The sequence below is a fragment of the Clinocottus analis genome, unplaced genomic scaffold, assembly GCF_023055335.1.
Source record: "Clinocottus analis isolate CAN_PGR_092001 unplaced genomic scaffold, fCliAna1.0.p SCAF_1, whole genome shotgun sequence".
Classification (NCBI taxonomy): Eukaryota; Metazoa; Chordata; class Actinopteri; order Perciformes; family Cottidae; genus Clinocottus; species Clinocottus analis.
Genome location: NW_027175820.1, coordinates 11,879,995 through 11,899,467, shown reverse-complemented (window position 1 = coordinate 11,899,467; position 19,473 = coordinate 11,879,995). Strand labels below are relative to the sequence as shown.

The window sequence follows — 19,473 nt, the reverse complement described above, 5'->3', positions numbered from 1 at the left end:
GGCTGCAGTGGTCAGTACGTCCTTTTTCCCCCCACTGTACACAATATGCCCTGTAGGAGATAAATTCAATCATCAAGCCACCAACCTCTGTATTCCATCTTTTTGGCATGAAAACTACATTTTAAGTAATAAGAGGTACTTGGATGCTGACAAATTCATATTTTGTGTTATAGTTGCAAATGTTTGGAGCCTATCCCAGCACTCAGCATTCGGGTTGGAAGCTAAACTGTATCTAAGAAGTGGACATAAGTCATCTCGGTGTCACTCATTGGTTTGTAGACCACTTCTACGTCCACTCGTGTTTTGAGGCCTTGAGTTTAGTGATTTTGCCGAGGCAATCTTCAGACACCGTATACGTCTCTGATAGCAGCAGCCAACTGTCGGATCGCAGTAAACTCACAAAGAAAGCATATTCCGCTTTATGGTCTATTTTACTCAAAAAGGGACGATCATTGCACTGATCACATTGATCAATGCACCGAAAGAACAAAGAGGATGCAAGTTTTAAGACACATTGGCTTCACTCAGCAGAACGATACTGATTTCAGTAACACTTGCCTTTGAAGACCTTATTTAGTGTTTGCACCTTTCAATGCTAATATGATGTATCTTATGAATTTCTATCAACAATAAAGCAATCATTTTTCCCCTAATTAAATGTGGTTTGGATTTAATTATCCTCCAATACATCCAATTAGACCATCTATATTTCGTGTGGGATATTAGTCTTTTTAAGACATTAAACTGCACATTATGTTACATATTTTTCTCTGCAAATGTTTTTGTCCATTTGTGCAAAAGAGGGAGAGAGCACCAAGCAGAAATCACTCTTCAATTGAAACAGCAATTTCCTCTTTGCTGAGTAGCGGCAGGTTGCCAGGTCTCCATTTTAAGATTATTTCTCTCCATTCTCACTTCCTCTCTGGAAACTCGGTGAACTCATCCGTATTCCATCCCTGTTTGTCTGCTTTTAACTTTGAATTCACCAGACAGGTCTCATTTCTTTTTCCTTTCACAGTATTGGCACACGCAGGCACCCACACACATGTTAACAGTTACCAGATTTGTTTACAATCACAGTAGCATTGTCTTGTCAAGCCATCATTTTAAACTGACTTGGCACTTGTTTTTATGCTTCTTAGACCAATTTTATTAGGTTTTAAACAAAAAATAAGAAAAACATTTTAATATCACTAACTGGCTTGAATGCTCACGACCTTTAGAGCAGAGCCAACTAATCTTAGCTGGTTTTAAATGTCTGGTTACATTGGCAAATGCATTACTTGTTTCTGATAACCAGATTTGTCATTGTGATCAAGCATGCGAAATATGGTTTGGCCATGAGTGTTGGCCGAGTCTGTCAAAGAAGCAGAAGCAGTTTACCTTCAGTCAGTCGAAACGGATACAAAACATACCGTAATACTGCAGTTAGCTATGTAAACCAAGGCGTCGGTGGTTCAAGAACAGTGTTTCTTATCTTTCCTGCAAAATGATAAGACTTTGTGAAATAATCATTTAAAATTCTCTTGTTATATTTTGAACACAATTTTTACCTGCTAAACCAAACTAAACTCACGTTGGATGTATTTTAGGCAACCTTTTGTCAATTATATATGTCAAGAATAGGATGTCAAATTTGGGAATCTTGAATCTTGTTTTATCTCAGAAAAAAAGATGCAAAAAAGTGTAAAAAAAAAAAGTGAAAGTTACTCTTTTAACTTACTTACTCTTTAAATTAATTCTTCCAGTGACTAAAACGATCACAGCTTGTTTTTACACATATATTTTAGGTTTTGTAAAGCAGTGGTGACGCTTGGGTATAGAGCTAAATTTAATTGAACTATGAAGTAGATGTTCTGATATTGATCATCATGCCAATGTATGCACTCTAATAATTGATTCATAATTTGATGTTCATGCAAAGAACTGCAATGCATCTGACTAAACTCTTCCTACATCCAATTTGAACAAAAGATTAAAAAAGGCATTTTAAGTTCATCTCAACTTGAGCAGTGGTTTTGGTCCTACTTTCCCACGCCCTAAGAGGATTTGTTCATTCATACACTAATGGAATCGATAGAAATACTTATTTCTGTCCTACTCAATTTACAGGAAACTTGGACAATCCTGTTATCGTTTGGCTGATGATCTTCTCTCTTCATGGTTCTTTCACACTCTTCTGACCTGTCTTGCTCTTTCCTGTTGGAGCCCGACTGTTTCATTCTCTGGTGTGAACAGATGTCATATCTTACAATTCAAGACAGAGAGACAGTCGTATTCCCAAAACCCTCACTCTGACTCAGCCATCTGCTGCCTTCTGAATGCTTCTCTCACCATTCTTTACCTCTTTATACTACACACATTTACGCAAACACACATGATTAAGACATTGTTGGAAGAAAAAAATATTTATGCTTAATCATTTACTGTTTCACTGTTATATTCAGACTTCTCCTCTTACTGTCTCTGTTTAATCTTACACGCAAACTCAGCATGTCTCCTGACAGCAGTGAGACTGGGGAATCTGTAGGTTTCTGTCTGAAAGAACGTGCAGTTCCTTTGTTATCATATGACCCTTTCCTTCAAACTTTCCGTTTCCTTCCTCTATGGGACGAGGGGAAAGGTTCACGGTGCCAAGATGTCATGATGGTTTCTGTTACTGGGTCATGATGAATATTTAAGAGGTGGTTCTTTGAGAGATCTTTGAGCAGTCTTGGATATGCAATTTGTCTATCACGTTGTACTTCTGACTCTGCTCCTTCTAAATGTTCCTGTTTTAATGATTTTACTACGAAGGGTCGAGTGAATTTTTCTAACAGACATGCATCTGCAACATGCCTTAAACAAGTGGTGCCAAGCTGTCTGTAACCGACAGACAATTGGGTTACTGGAGGCTGCTGTTAGTAATGTCGGGGTGTGTGCGTGTGTGTGTGTGTGCGTGCAAGTGTGCGTGCGTGCGTGTGGTCAAACCTTGTTTAGTGATGAAGGTAACAGCTTGAATCAGTGCCTATATTTCAGTGCATGTTTTCAGTGCGGAGACAGATATGTTGTGTGTGTTCATTAGCCACTGCTGCTATTCAGGGTCCCATAGGGCTGGGACATGTTCCTCCATATTTGAGCAGAGAAGCAACCTGTCCTAAGGAGACTAACTGGTTTACAAAGTGTTTTAAATGCACCTAAGCAAATTCAAATTTCTGGAGGGAGAGGCCATAAGAATATATGAACATACCCACCTCCCAAGGTCTTCTTTGTCAAATTAGAGTTGTGAAAGAAGGGGCCTCCTGCTGGACGGGTTTAAAAATCTGACCATGTTAAAAAAAAAAAAATGTCTTTTCAAATCTTGAAAAGCAAAGATTTGTAGGACAAAACCACACAGATATATTTGGTTTGCCAATAGCACAGGGTGGACAGTGAAGAGGGAAGAATAGAAGAAATAAAAACCTGAATAGACGCAAACAGGTTTTTGTTTGATCTGTGCTTTGAGTAAAATGGAGGACATGGCCAAAGAAATAATTGCAAATAGCACTGTAAAGCTTTTCGCTTTTACTCCCTTAATTGCTGTGTGATATTTTGTTTTTCAACAAAGAATAGGAAATACTGAGATAAAAAAATGCAGAGAAACTGCACTGCAATAAGGATCTGCCTCACTGAGTCACATCAGTGACTCAGTGAGGCAGATCCTCCTCACCGACTGCCCCCCATCGCACTTCTCAGCATCAATAGTTCCTGTTCATAGCGAGAGCCACCTGTGTGGTCACCTGTGGCCTAAGAGAGCCTGACTGCCAACTGTTTGCTTAGAGCATCAGCTCCAGAAGACATTTACACTTAATTTATTGAGTTTGAGTTGATGAGTGGGTCAAAACATTACACGGAAATGAATTGAATTAAACAAACTATATATCATCATGTCCCTTCACTTTTGTTGGCAATAAAACAAAAAAGGAAACGAGAACGTGCTGATGAGCAAGACAGTGACATAACAGTCAGTTAGTAGTGTGTAAACCGCTTCTGCAACTTCAATAGCTACTTTAAAACCAAACCTTTCCGAATCTAATTGCAAAGTACAATTAATGGTATTTTGTTGAGAAGCAGGCACCGTTTAATAATTGTCATAACGAATGCATCAAGATGCAACATTTGTCCTGGGATCTTTGTGATCTAAAATGCAAAAAGAAATGTATTCATTATTTGGGATCGGTGATTGTGTTACAGTTAAAATGGGGGTGATGGATCAGTTGGTAAACGGACAAACAGAACGGAGAATCATAATTGTATCAGTATAAAGTAACCTCATGACATGTACACACTGTGTGTGTATACGCACTCTTGTACTGTTGATTCTAAATCTGTCCTTATGGTACTGAACAGGTGGGATTAATCCCCTGTGTGTCTTATGATGTACAAATGTATGCAAATTCAATGAACACAGTCACATCTGAAATACATGCCAGCCAAAGCAGATTTGGGGGAAAAAAAGCCACATGGCGTGGGTGTTGTAGGATTTCTATATTTAGACAGCAGTTGTTATGGCACGCTGGAAAAATATTACTTTTATCAAAAACATGATAATGAAACACAAATACGGCAACAATATTAGCCCAACCAACAAGGCTTTTGAATCTAGGACGCAAACAAAGAGGAGGTCAGGGGGTATCAGTCCCTCAGGGATGCCGTTACCAATAGTTACCAATCATTACTCCCAGCCCTGGAGAATTGGGCGAGGTGGGGCTGGGTCTTTGCAGGAGGATGCTGGGATATATAGTAGCGGAGGAGGGAGGGTGGAGTCAGGGAGGTGCATGCTGTGGAGCAGCTGGTGGGGGAAGGGAGGAGCAAGCAGAGATGGGAAGGAGAGAGGGAGGTTTGGGGCGTTGGGCCGTTGTTCCAGCAGATCCTTGTGCTATTGTATCCCACATCCAAGCTCAGGACCTCAGGTAAGAGATATAGTTAGAGAGCGGTTTCCTAGCTGTTGACAATGAGCTCGCTTTTCAGTCATTACGTGAACAACGAGTAATGTGCTGTTTTAAATGTTAGATGTACACGTTGCTGCGTTTGATCAGAACATGTAAATCCATGAGTATGTGTGTGCATTTACAAATACTGTGTGATCAGTAACATCTAAGGAAGTGTTCATATTTATTTATAACGTGCATGTGCCAGCAGCAAGTGCTTTCTGTGCACATGTAATCTACCTGTGGAATAACCAGCAGTGAGCATATGTGTCTGTGTTTGTACTCCTTTTTGTATTTCCACGGTTGTATTTTCGACAAGTGTTGTTTGTGTCTGGTTGTGTGGAGCTAATTAATCGGTATAATCTCTGGGGATAGAAAATGTAAGTATGGTGAAGAGGAAGGAAAAAGTTTGAAAAGAAGCAACAACAGCCCTCGTGAGGTCAGTTGTTCATGGCAACTGGATGGCGCGCTCGAGTGGGAATGGCAACAAATGGATGGCAGGGCATGCTCGACACAAAGAAAAATACTCATAACTTGGTTGGGTGATGAAATGCAGTGCAATTAATAGCAAAATGCACTTCTGGCACTCAACCTGGAATCTGTAGGTTTATGTGTCGATGCTGGCTTGTGTGCTTAATTTGTGTTCTCTAGTCATGATTTACGGGTCGCTTTTTTCATAACATCCATTGCATTTTTGTTTTGGGGAAGGTAAGGCTTTAATACTTTACCTGTCTACCTGTTCTCTGTTGCAGTTGCCTTTGATTTGTAGCTCTGAATGTTAATACAACAATGCCAGAAAACCTTCTGGTTTATCTCGTCGGATCATGAAACCTTTAAAAGGCTGGTCATGATTTTGTTAGTTTAGTTAGAATTACGCATTTGTTTTATCACAGCAACCACACCACACACTCGTGTGTAAAGATTCAACCTTTTGGCCGATGCAAGATATCAGGCCACTTGCTTGTGTTCTCCCCTGCACTTCTTGACCAGGTTTTGTCTCCATGGTTGACCATTCTCAGCCAGCAAGCTACGAAAGGACCAGAAAGTCTTGACTTCTGCCACCAAGCCGAATGTAATCGGGGCACATGTGCAGCATCGATGGGAAGGCGACCTTGATTAAACTATTGATTGCTTCTCTGAAAGTGTCCCGTTAGGTTTATGTGAAGCCAGTATATGCGCAACACAATGGTCTTTGTGTCTTTTGTTCTAAAGCTGGGTCTGAGTGATGTATTCAGCCCACTGCATTTGAAGCCCTGAAGTGCTGTTAAGCGCTAAATAAACACAAAACAGTTGCTCTGAATGTGAAACGAAGACTGCCGTGTTCAATTACAGGAATGAATTGGTTTCTCGACCACTGAAAATGTGTTGTAGCTGTATGGAAAGTGCAGAAAAAGAAAAATGGAGGACTATGTTGTGTGTTTTTAAAGAGCATCAGCTCTGAACAGATTTGCCATTTTGATGTGGGGTTGAATACACTCTCATGGTCTGCTGAAACACAGTTTCCCTCGTCTTCACATCTCCCAAGCTTACCGCCTATCACCTCAAACATTATATTTGATCTCTTTCTATTGTAGTATATTCCACTCTTGTGCACGCACTTTAATAAGTGGATTAACAGTTCGATTTGAAGTTGTGCTAACACTGTGTCTGTATCTGTCTCCTAGGATCAAACCAATAACGATGCATGGCCTGTAAGCAGCCTGTCATGGCTCATAGGAAGAGGCCGGGGACCAGCGGAGGAAACGGTATGGCTGCTCCAGGCCCCGCCTCCTGTTCCACCCCTCATCCTACAGAGTCATGTGATTTGAAAGCCCTCCCAAGTCGGCAACGCCCAGTTCGCTACCCAAAAGTGTCACATGAATCGAAGCCTCTCCCCCGTTCCTGTAAGGCGCAATATTCTTCTCCCAAGTCTCAAGACCTGAGTCGCAAGCATCCAGAAGTGGATGTAGAAGCAGATGTTGAAGTGAAGCGGTACAGCAACCAAGCAGATGCAGAACTCGTGGCCCAGCGGCCAGCAACACCCTCCACGCCAGAACATGGACATGGCAAAGATTACCATGGCCGGGCAGACTTTCACGGTGGAGCTGACAGCCTGGATGACGACTCCAGCTCTGACTACATTAACAACACCTCAGACGAAGAGGAAGACTATAATGACGGTGAGAACGATGTTGATCATGTGGAAAATTAATGTTTGATCATTGTTAATCCTCCATTATTAAATCTTCCATTATTGATTTTTCAGCAACACTTTTCTGTACTACTAAATATTAGGGGGAACAAAACAAATCTCTGAGCCATAAATAAATAATAATAAATAAATATATATTTGAAAGAAGACACAAAAAAGAAAAAGATGAATAACCCAAACTAAAAAAAGTAACCGGCATTGGCTGCAGCATATCAAAAGTAATAATTTTTCATTCAGGTATTCATACTTCACAGCATTGCTACTGTTGCTATTCTTGTCAATTCAAGCTGGGGTGTGATTTGTTAAAATATTCCCACAAGTTTAAACATCTTTTATTTTGCAGGATGAACATTTCCACATGAAAATAAACTTGGAAACCTTGTCCCAGTGTTACGTAGCTGTTTGCAACTGAGGCAGTGACTCTAACAAGGATAAGTCAGACAGACATTTTGAACATTTTTACTCAAAAGTATGCATTTTGGACCATTATTATTACTCTAGATAAAACCCAAAAGACAAAACTTGCTATGCTTAAATAATTGTTTTAGTATTTAAACATAACACAGCCTTCATCTGAACATTTAATTGTGTGCAGCCTACACTCACATGTTACAGTTTCACTGAAATAGAAAATGTATGATACAGGCATCGTACTTTAGCGACCGTTTATCTGATATTTGGTACTCAGTGTAATTAACATGATTTTAACAGTGTTTTCCATCACGCACAGATGATTCGCTTTTGTTGGTAAATTGTTGCACTTCTTTTGCAGAATGTGAACTTAGCAGCGGCGCCAGGACCTGCAAAGCCTTGTCTGCAGGCCTAAACAGAATCACAAAGTCATATCTAGTTTAAAATTGAATTGTTTTTCACAAATACACTACATGTATTATATTTACTTTTTCCCTATTATCTTATTTTTTTTATCGCTCAGCTACTGTCTTGTCTGTTTGTTTCTGGCAGCTCGCAGGCAGCTGCTTAAGCACTCTGCTTAACGCTTCTTGTCCAACCAGATTTCACCTCTGTTTCTCTCTGGGTTTCTCTCTCTTCTCTCTCTTCGCTGGTTAAACACATGGTGATGGGCAGCTCGGGGGCTCTGTAGGTGTGACTCTTCAGAGGGACAGCGATAGCGCACTGAATCTGCTCACACACTCTAGTACAGCACTTGACAATATGCACCTAGTCAAGTTGGTTGCGATCCGCTATTTAAACTGAAGAAGAAGCAGACTTTCCCTGTGGAAGATGTGTAACACTTGGACCAGCCCCGCGGCGCATCTCACCCTGCTTGTCCACAATACAATGGAAAGAAGCATTAGCTCGCAAGCTAACTAGCAAACTAGCACTCACTGTTAGCTCGCAGGGGAGGGCGGGCGAACAGCTGATCCATTGAATCGGCAGGTAGAAAATCCACGGCTCGCCAATGGACCATCGTATCAGTAAATTACAGAACCCTTGTTAGCACCACCTCTCATACGGCAGGGCCAAGCCATATAATGGCAGGCATTATTCTTCAACACACACACATTCATATAGAGCATGTGGGGGCGGGACTGATGCAGACGATACATCATCCTCTTCACATTGTTTTGAGGCAGAAGCTCAAAACATCTGAATCCATCTACATGCAGAATGAATTGTAAATCAAAACTTTCTAAGAATACAAAATGAATATAGTAAAGTTCCCGGCTGGACTTAAATGAGTAGTCAGCTGTTTGGCTGGCAGCCAGCGCTTAGTGTTAAGATTCATATTAAGAGTCATTCATGGTGACAAATATGATGTAAATGAATCACAAGGTTCTTTTTACATTTGGAACCGTTTATTGGTTCCCATTCCTAATAGATATACATTTTAATGTTTAGTACCTCATTGCCTTTTGGGATTTAAAAAAATAAGATAATAAAAAACATGTGTTTGTGATCATAAAACTCTGCAGGGCTGGCAGAGGAGGATGAAGGTGTGACTTACTACATCCGCTACTGCCCAGAAGATGACAGCTACCTGGAAGGTATGGATTGCAGCAACCAGGGAGAATGTAAACACAGCCAAAGCCACAGCCAGGGGGACTGTGTCACCAGCGTTCAGCCGGGCGGAGCCCTCACTGATGAATGTCTGGAGGCTGTGGAAGGGTTGGCCGAGGAGGGAGAGGGAGAAGGCAAGAGAGAGGCGAAAGATGAAGAATGGGTGGAGGATGATGGAGAGGCGGCAGGGAGGGCAGAGTGGACAGAAGAAGAGGGAGAGGTGAGGGAAGAGTGGCGAGAAGGAGATGAGGAGGCGAGGGAAGAGTGGACAGAAGAGGAGGGTGAGGTGAGGGAAGAGTGGAGAGAAGAGGAGGGAGAGGTGAGGGAAGAGTGGAGAGAAGAGGAGGTAGAGGTGAGGGAAGAGTGGCAAGAAGGAGATGAGGAGGCGAGGGAGGAGTGGAGAGAGGAGGACCAGGTTGGGCAGGAGCAGTGGGAGGGACGAGAGAGGCACAGGATGGAGGAGTGGGAAGAAGGCGAGGGCGAGGTTCGCTGTGAGGTGGTGGAGCAAGATCCAGATGAACAGATATACAATGGAAGACCAGAACCCATCCTCGACCATCATCAGCATCTCCACCACCAACCCTCCATGCAAGACACGCCGCACAACCGAGAGGAAGAGGGGGAGGCAGAGAGCGAGGAGTACTGCCCGAATGAGGAAGAAGATGAGGACTGTGACGAGGTGGACAGACATGGAAGGGCCTACACTGGAGACTACTTTGTCCCAGAGGACAATGGGAACTCGGTGCGAGTCTCTCCGTACTGTAGCCGCAAAGTGGTGGTGGTAGAAGGGGAGACGGGGGAGGAGGCGGAGGAGGACATTGATCAAATTGTTGCGGAGATCAAGATGAGTATGAGTATGGGGAGTCTAAGCAGTGGCACTGACCAAAGCCCCGAGGAGTTGTTGCAGGACCCTGCACCAAGTGACTACCCTCACCCGAAGCCTGACGCAGCCCCCTACCCACAAGCTCACCACCGCCATGACAGCAGGCCCAAGTCTTTGAACCTTCCCTCCATGCACCACAACAACCCCGAGCTCCAGAGAGGCATCAAGGCACATGCACGATCACCTGACGACAGGCAGCGATGGACACCAGAGCAGGTGAGCTTTTTTTTCCATTGTTATTTTTCCACTTATAGTATCACCATCGCTATGAGTTTGTTTTTGTCAGAACATGAATTTAAAACCAAGCAACCCGACTCAGTCTTTATTCATGAGTAATGGATACATAATCCTGAAGCAACAACATACAGGTGTTTACTTTCCGTGGGGCTGTCTGTCACTTTCTAAAAAAAGGACATCTGCTCGATTTTTTTTAGAAAATCTGCATCACTCTCACACGTTTTGAACTAAAAGACACAATCCATGCTCTATTGTTCCAAACATCGAAATGATACAAAGTGGTGCTTATTTCTCAAGTATACAGTGTAAAAGCACATTAACCAATGGCCAACGTCTGATAATGACAGCACTGAAAGTTGACAAATAAAATGTTTTCTAGATCTCAAGGCATTGTTAATAACGTGGGATATGTTCTCAGTAAAGCCTTTTAAAAGGTGTTGATTTAATTAAATAAATTAAATCATGACTGAAAAAGAAAAACACTCAGATGAAATACCAAACACACCAAAACAGCATCGACGTAATGATGCATTGCTCTATGGGAGCTTTGTGGTGAGAAGCTAGAGATGAGTTACATGACATGCTGCTCATTGCCACCTATAATAGCTGGAGCCTTTCCCATCCCCCTTTATTACCTTGAGCTGCCCCTCCCTCCTGCCCCCCCCCCCCCCCTACCCCCTACCTCCCTCCTGCCCTCTCCCTCTCACAGCTCTGGGTGAGGGCACACACACCCTGTAATGTAACATCAATAGATTCAAACACATGCAGAGCTCGCCCATCTTTTAAAGTCAGATGGTAAAAGGACAACAGGGATAGTGTCCTGTGGGCAGCATGCTGATACACACCTGTGTCTACACACAGGTGTGTATCAGCATGTAACACAGCGTGCACATGTTGCATTCACTATGTAGCTCCTTTTTAACACAGAACTGGGTGTAACTAAATTAAATTGGCAAAGCGTACGGCACACTGCAGATTGCGATGACTTTCAGACTCGCTCAGATGATTTGTCTGTGTCGCCCTATGTTATCAAGTGAAATGTTCTGTGATTAGCACTCCAGCATGACCTTTGAATGAACCAGGGCAGCAATGACTTCAATAAAAGCTTCGCTGCACAGTGTTGGACAAGAAATTATGAATACGAATAATTACAAAGCAGAGGGGCACAAAGTAAATGACACAATACTGTGGTCTTATTTCCGATGGTGCTCAATAATGTATACAGCAGTATGTCAGTGTTGAATTATTTGTGACATGTTGGTATAATCACCAATGTGGCAATGGGTCAAGTGCTTTTGCAGCCTTAAGGTTGTGACTCAGCATACTTCCAATATTCTTCCTACTATCTGTATTTTGTTTGGTCTTTCAATGAGAAAATCTGCGTTCACATGCACAATACACATTGGCAAAAGGTGCCAGTGCTCTTGGTGCCGGTTTCGTGAATGCTAATTATGCTCATGGTTTAAAATTGATGTGGTGCTTATTTATTGATGATAAAGTTCAACATGTAGCCTCTCTAATATTTCCTGTTACAGATAAAGGCATGTACACGGGTTGACTGGAGTCGGGACATGAATGTAGCTTTGTACAGCAACACAGTTGAGCAATCCATCCCACCAAACAACAACAACATGGGTCTAATTAATTTAATGCTTGTTTGCACAACTGTGTTGGGCAGCTTGATGAATACTGATCAGGACTTTATGTTTCGCTCTCTCTCTGCAAAGGAGACCACAAGTGTCATGTTGGTGGTAATGCATTTCTATTCCCAGCGCATGGCAGCGTGGACTAAATTTCTCTTTTTCACTGTCACACCAAGGAGGACGAGGTTTTATTGGCAGGACGATTATATTTCAGCAAGTAATACGATTGAATCTTAATGAGCAATTGTGGACTGCAAGATGGATATCCAGGGGAATATATGCAATCCTCCCTCTGTGGGATTATATGGACGTTGTGAATATGTCCATATATATGAGGAGAGAAGAGACTTGCTAGAGGACAAGTGAAAGACAGAACTTGAAGATGTGCAAGTTTAAACAAAGACAAACGACTGCCTCAGCATGTAGATGATTTTGTTTAATTGTATTTGAATGTTAACACTTTGTTATTAAAGGTCCAGAGAGTTACTATCAGCAGGCCCACCTACACAAGTCTCATTACATTTCCTCCCACCTCTGTCTCTGCCTCCCACTCTAACCAGCAACACAAACAGAAAAGAAATGTTTTCCATTGTGTTGACTTAGCCTGTGAAGAAATCCCTCTTCTAATTTGTATCCGCTCGCACCTGTTCTTCTACGTTTACCTGCCAGGTGAGCAACGGTGCAGAGCAACCCAGAAAACAGCAGCGCTCCGACCTCAACGTTCCCGTGGAGAACAACAATGTACTGGAGGTAAAATGTTCTGTTGCAGTGCTCCTTCATCAACACCTGCAAGGTCCTTTACACTTTGTACGTGTGTGTGTGTACATGTGTGTACGATTGTCTAAGTAAATGTGGAATTGAGTACTTACAACCTCAGTTTCGCTTACGGTGCGATGGCATCCTGGTAATTAACCCTTTTAGTACTGTAATGATGACAGTCCACCTTGTATCTGGCAAGTATTTTTCATTAATAAATGTAAAAGTTTTAAAACTGAAAAGTAAAGAAACATATTGGAATTGTCATCATATTTATCTTCTTAACAATTGAATATGAACCTGAGCAAAGCTTTTGAGATTACAGACATCATTTAAACTATATTACATCTTCTCAAACAGTTTTGTTTGCATAAACCATTCAGTGTATACGTTAAAGGCTTTTATATGTGTCCATGTCCAGGCATTTTATAGATTTGTTTATCTCTCTGAACCAGTTCCTGTCCAGCTAAAGAGAGAACACATTATTGCAGTACTCACTCATCTACAGAGGTCTTTACATGCAACTTCTGTTTCCTCCTCAGAATGGCCTTCTGTCTGTTCTTTTCCCACTGTCCTTTGTGTTTGTGGGGACAGGGAAGTGGCCTTTAGTGGGGGTTTAGGTGGTCCAGCAAGTGGCTGAACTCTCAGAAACTAAACTAAAACTATTATTTACAACCCCGACATATTATTTCTCAAGAAAACACTGCTCAAAACGCCACTGAAATGCAGTGAAAGCCAGTCAAGTCTCTCCCCTGCTCGCTGCAGCGTCTGCTCTGCATCCCTCCCCCACAGACAAGCTCAGCGCTGTTTTTTCATTACCTTTACCGTAACGGACCGCAAAGTGCTGCACGGCATTGGAAAGCTACGCTTTTTAGCTTTCAGAATCCGTTGGCATTACGTTGGAACTATTGAGCAAATATTCGCGGAATTACGGTAAAATTAGTTTTGCTTCCAGCCTGCATGTTACTTTCTGTCACGGGCGACAGGCGCCGCCGTGTCTGTTTGCGTTATTATGAGCGCCATTTTTCACTGGGATGTCTGCACTCACTGCTTCCTGTACAGGCTCCACCCACAACACACGTCCCTACATAAAGTACACTTTCTGAATGTGTAGTAAGCAGGTTTGCATTGAGCATTTCATCTCTCTCTCACTCACTCACAGTATCTGTTGTCTTAACATTTGTCAAAAAGGACATCAAGGACGATAAGAGTTGAATCGCAATCACAGAAGTAAAAAGCAGTTCTCATAAACAAACACATGATTTTACAGAATGGGATGCCCCTTGTAGTTTCTCTTTTCATTTGTGTTTTCTAATTATTAACTTGAAGAATATCAGCACGCTTCCCTGCTCGTCATGCCAAATGTTTTAGCTGGTGCTCTATAGAATTAAACATAAAGGCCTTGATTTCATGCAGTAACACATGTTGTTTGAATAAAGTATCATGCATTAATAAAAGGAGACGTTAGCCAAATGCAACACCTAACACTATTCGGAAACGGAATGAAACTTGACTGGTTTGTTTCTATCTTACGTTACTGTAAACATGTTCACAAGTTTTTATCTGTAATATCCTGTTTTTATTTCTTCTAGCCAACAAAGAAGGTTACATCGTTCCCCAGCTTTGTAGATGGTAAGTTAATCTGTCTGAACACCTGTTTTATGATGAAATCTAAATATTTTAATTGCATGAAACCATTCCAAGCTTGACTTTGTCTTCAGTCTGTCATTTTGCAGGCCTGCTATAACTCTTCTAGTCCTTTCTCTGTGTCTGGGCATAATCTAGGCCTAATAATGTATGAGGGGCTTAGTTGCCTGTCTGCACCTTAAGATCATGACAGCACATTGTGTCCCTGAGTGGGTGTCTGAGAGTCCACATCTACATATCAGAGACACAGATTAATCTCAGCCCAGCCTCCCACCAGCACCGCACCTCCATCAGCTCACAGCCAGAAGCCATCTCTCTGCTGATTTCCATCCAGCCTGTTATCGCCATATCTCCATCCCCAGAGCAGCAGCGTTTGGCTCAATTTCTCTCCACAGCACGTTGACTGCAATGATTACGATTCACTCCTCGCCACACACCCGATCCTTTCAGTCTAACTGCACTCTGTCCTTCCCCGTGTCTCCCTGTTAACCACTGCTTCTCTCTGACCCAGTACCAGGACCCTGCGAACCAGAAGACCTGATTGATGGAATTATCTTTGCAGCTAACTACCTGGGCTCCACACAGCTGCTGTCTGAGAGGAACCCGTCCAAGAACATACGCATGATGCAGGCCCAGGAAGCTGTCAGCAGGGTCAAGGTACTCCAAAACACACTGACTCAAAAATGCAAACACACCGAAGTTATCCATACCTGTACTTCTGCCCAATCAGCAGGCCTCATTTTTTTTAAATCGGACGTCCCTTCTGGAGGAGTTGCCCATAGTTAAATAAGGATAATTCGCTCTTTTCGATTCAAAAGTCCCAAAAACTAACCCCAGATAACTAATAGGTAGTTTTTACCACAGGAACTTTTCTTTCTTTCACTTTTTAGGAACTGAAGAATTTTACCTGCATGAACCAGGGACTTAATTCAGTTCCTGTACAATAGTTACAGAAAGTACTTTCAGATGGTATTTGAACTGTTAAGGGGGAGGAGGAAGAGGGGGGGGGGGGGGTCACAGGGCTAAATGTCTAAACACAGGCACTGTAGCAGCTTCAACCTGTGTACAGCTGTATTCATAAACTAAGCAAGAATTGGGCACCACTGGTATTAAAAGTAGGATGGGCGGTGCTTGTTGTTTGTTAATATTAAAAGACCCATATGTTCCCACTAGTTTAGCAAAGAAAGCAGCAAGCAACCCAGAGAGAGAGAGTGTGAATGACAGAGAGGGAGTGCTGATGACTGAACAAGAGCATAGAAAAAACAATCTTTGCAAATGGTTTCATGGCGGTCCTCTTCGTCAGCAGAACAAAATAACCATAAAACACTCAGCTTCCAGCATCCTTCTTTATCAATTTACTTCACCATATTCAAATATCAAAGCACAACAGAATGACGGTGTTGTTTTATCCTTATATGTGAAAATTCCCTTTCTAACACGCGACATAGTTTATAGTTTTTTAATTTGTCATTTGGTCTAAATTGCCTCCCTGCGATTCTTCAGAAGAGATGGAAAATGCAAACAGGAATGTGCAAAAGGGACTTTTAGTTGATGATTGTTTTTCCGCTGGTCCAACTATTTGGTGCTGTTAGTTACTTTGTGCAGATTTGTAATTTTCAGTTTCACAACAATAAACATTGATGTTAGAGAGTTGTGGCTTTTTTAGGTACCAGAAAGGACATTTAGATTGTTCCCTGTATCCTAAAAAACTTCATGCAGTGGAAAACGCCTATTTGAGAACCTGTTAAGACGTGCTTGTTTGCACACTAGAACACAGCATCTGAACAATGCTGTTGGTTTGCGGCCCCGATCTGAAAGAGCATTGACAGCAGTTCGCCGTCTCCTCCCCAGAGGGTCCAGTATAATGTTACAGTCATCTTGCTGTTCAGTCTAGTTCAGGCTGGATTGGTAACACTCGAAATTTACAAACACACTGCAGGAAATCTATATCCAGTGGCTTTACATAGCAAATGATGCATGTTTGATTATAATTAATACAGTTTCTGAATTAATTACTTTACCTATCGGGAAGGAAAAATCGATCCATGAACTCAAACAAACAAGTAAACCTCTGTTATTTCATCATTTTGTTTAAAATGTACATTGCAGTTTCAGATTGGAGCAAAACATTGTAGTTATAAATACAGCTGGAGTGGTCTTTTAGGGTAGCTGAAGAACTTGGGCAGATTTGGCTGCAGGGCTCGTTGCTTCATGCAGCTGGCTGGATAATGGGACTGCTGGCATGTGAACTTAATATTTCCCTCGTTAACACTTGCTCCCTGCTGTTCACTAATGTTGTTGTGATGATGATATTCCAGTGCACTTTGAGAGAAATACTGTGGATGGTTCCAGTGCAGCATAGAGGAGCTTGACTCCTATTATTTTGATGAGGTTAATTGCTGCGTTCACCACTGTTACTCTGCCCAAAGTGCTGCTGTCTGACTTAATGGAAGCCGCTACTCAAAATGTGAGACTTTCAGAATTCCTCATATTTCTTGGTCGTGACTTGTGTGATCAAAGGACATCACTTCATGACGGGATGACATTCTGCAATATTGATGTTTTGATGCACGGTTGCTCCCCAGACAGCAATCTCTTTTATGTCCCTCTCGTGGGAACACAAGCTTGACGGTATTTCTAAATATTAAATGATCTCCCGTGTAGTAGTCTACTGTAAGAAAGTTACACGACATAATGAGAGTTTTCCCAGAGGGAATACGTGAAGAGAAGTTCCTCTATTTATGTGTCTTACGTTTGAAATATTAGGTCAGGTTTCCTGATCAGGTTCCAGGTAAATTACATAAGCAGACATCAGAAGGGCATGAAAGAGCAAATAGCAGCCCATCACCATGAACTCCAGTCTGTGATAGTTACGAATGGACAGAACCGATTCCGGCTTGGAGCCAGGTTTTGGGGGCTTTCCCGATGCCAGGGAAGATATCGGTTTTCTTCTTTAAAATTGGTCATGCTGTCTCTATTTTTGTAAAATGATCAGGTTCCTTATATTTTGTGAGAGTTGGTAACTTAGTTTGGTCCGTTTAATCTAGGGACAGACTTGGAAGATTAAGGCTCTGTTCTGATTCTTCAAAAGTCCTACCACTCAGCCCTGTCCTTTAATGTTACATGCTTCAGTGTAGTGTAAATTGTTCCACCTCTACTTAGTGTGAGGGCTCCTTGTGGAGGCACAAAATTAGTTTGAATATGTATCAAATTGTAGCTGAAGAGAGATATAAATAGATACTGTTTCCTGGAAGTATAGACACCTTTCAATCCATTTTTAAAAAATGGCTTCAGTTTTGATATTGAGCCATAATTATTAGGCACAATGTCCACATGATGACCTTGAATGTGACACGAATGACAAGCAATGAAAGTTTTGTCGTCAAAGTTTTAAACCCAAATCTCTAACAACTTCTCTGTGAAGGGTCACAGCACAAATAAAGATTATTCTGCGCCACCAAAGAAATATGATGGGGGAAGAGGAAAGTATTTGGGCTGTTTTCAAAAAGAGCTCTCTTCACTACAATAATGATGTCATCTGGCATCAGTCCACACCAACCAAACCTGTGTTTCAGATTAGATTCACCCACTCACCACCGTGCACAATTGCCTTCCCCGCGAAAAGTATTGCCAGGATAAAACCATGGCAACAGTAAGCCATCACATTTTACTGCTTGGAAAGCATCCATTGAACAAGAGGTCGTCCATTATCTCCATGATTTGTCCCTCGTTAACGAATAAAAAGCTGTCCAGCAAACAACATTTATTCTTTGACACAGCCATCCGCACACATCAGTCCTCACATGTCGTCGGGGTACCATCATGTTTGTACATCCTCTCCGTATGAACTCAAACAAGCGCATACATGCACTTGCTGAACTGAGCGAAAAATAAATTCACCGTTTTTTTTCTGCTTTTCTTTTTAACATGATGTTCACTCTGTTTGATGTAATATTCATGCAGCCCCCCCTCACTCTCCCGTTCCTGATGTCTCTCCCTGCCTGCTCAGCTCTTCCTCAGCAGAGCAGAAGATGCTGCTGAAAGCCGCAGATATATGTCTTGCATTATAGCTGATCGCTGAGGAGGAAACTTTTGACTAAACGAAAACCCCAAAAAGACTAATCCCTTCGGGTCGTTTTCTCTGCTCTTTTCCTGTTTTTTTTGTTGTTGTTTTTTTTAACTAATACTGTCTTAGATGCTTACAGCTCTGCACAGTAGCTTGGGCAAACATCCAGTCTCACTCTCTGAAATGTAATGGGGGTCAAGATAATTTCCTCTGGTCGATGGCAGATGGAGAGAGACTTTTGCTCAGCTTGAACCTTGTACTACAGAGGGGTTGATTTTTGAAAGAGTACAAAGTGCTAAGAGTAACGATGAGAAAATGATGATCTGTGTAAATTCGGGCCCATGCCAAGACCAAAAATACTGATGGACTAATCAAACACATGAGCCTCCATGTTGATCTAAGCTCTGTGATTCCAAACATAGTGACTCAGCCTTGTTTTTTTTACTACAGCCCAAAGAACAAACCCCAAGTGCTTAGTTTAAGGCTTTATCCCCTCCCCTGCCTTTGTGAGTGCTAATTGTCTTTCGCGGTAATAGTGTTTAGACTGTGACGAGAACATAACCTGAATTACAGACTTTGTTGTCTTTCTTAGCTGTTAGAAATGGGGGCCTAACCATCCACCTTCCTTTTGGTAAATGTTCTGACCACAAAATCGAAACTTGCAACGTTACAACTGAAAACTAAACATCAACCAAAACCCTCAAGAGCCTCTGAGAAAAGCTTTATATCGATGCCAAGATTTCAATGTCAATTTAAATTTGCACGCTTTGGATTTTCTCAGTTTCAAAAGAGAAAAGGTCATTAAAACCCTCTGTAATTGCTGTTTTGATTTGTATCAGATAACCAAGACAGCTGTGTGAAAGCTACACACACGCACGCGCGCACACACACACACACACACACACATCATCATCATCCCTGTGTCTCTCTCTCTCTGTTTCTGAGTGCAGCTATAGCGCACCTGCTGTTGGGTTTGAGGCTTTACTGTCTTAGCGTCTTTCATTTACCTTCTTTATTTCCTCTTCTTCCTCCTGTTTTTGTGCTCCTGTATCCGCTGACCTTGTCCTGTCCCATCACCTGCC

At 42.0% G+C, this 19,473-nt stretch overlaps 1 protein-coding gene across 1 annotated transcript in view; it reads left to right on the top strand.

Annotated features, from left to right (window-relative positions):
• apba2b (amyloid beta (A4) precursor protein-binding, family A, member 2b) overlaps positions 1-19,473 on the top strand; it is a 60,251-nt gene that overhangs the window by 29,291 nt on the left and 11,487 nt on the right. Inside the window, exons 3-7 of the mRNA XM_068587197.1 lie at positions 6,614-7,108; positions 9,075-10,258; positions 12,592-12,672; positions 14,271-14,310; positions 14,837-14,982. Coding sequence (XP_068443298.1) covers positions 6,634-7,108; positions 9,075-10,258; positions 12,592-12,672; positions 14,271-14,310; positions 14,837-14,982 — 1,926 coding nt within the window. The 5' untranslated portion in view covers positions 6,614-6,633. The remainder of the gene's footprint in view (positions 1-6,613; positions 7,109-9,074; positions 10,259-12,591; positions 12,673-14,270; positions 14,311-14,836; positions 14,983-19,473) is intronic.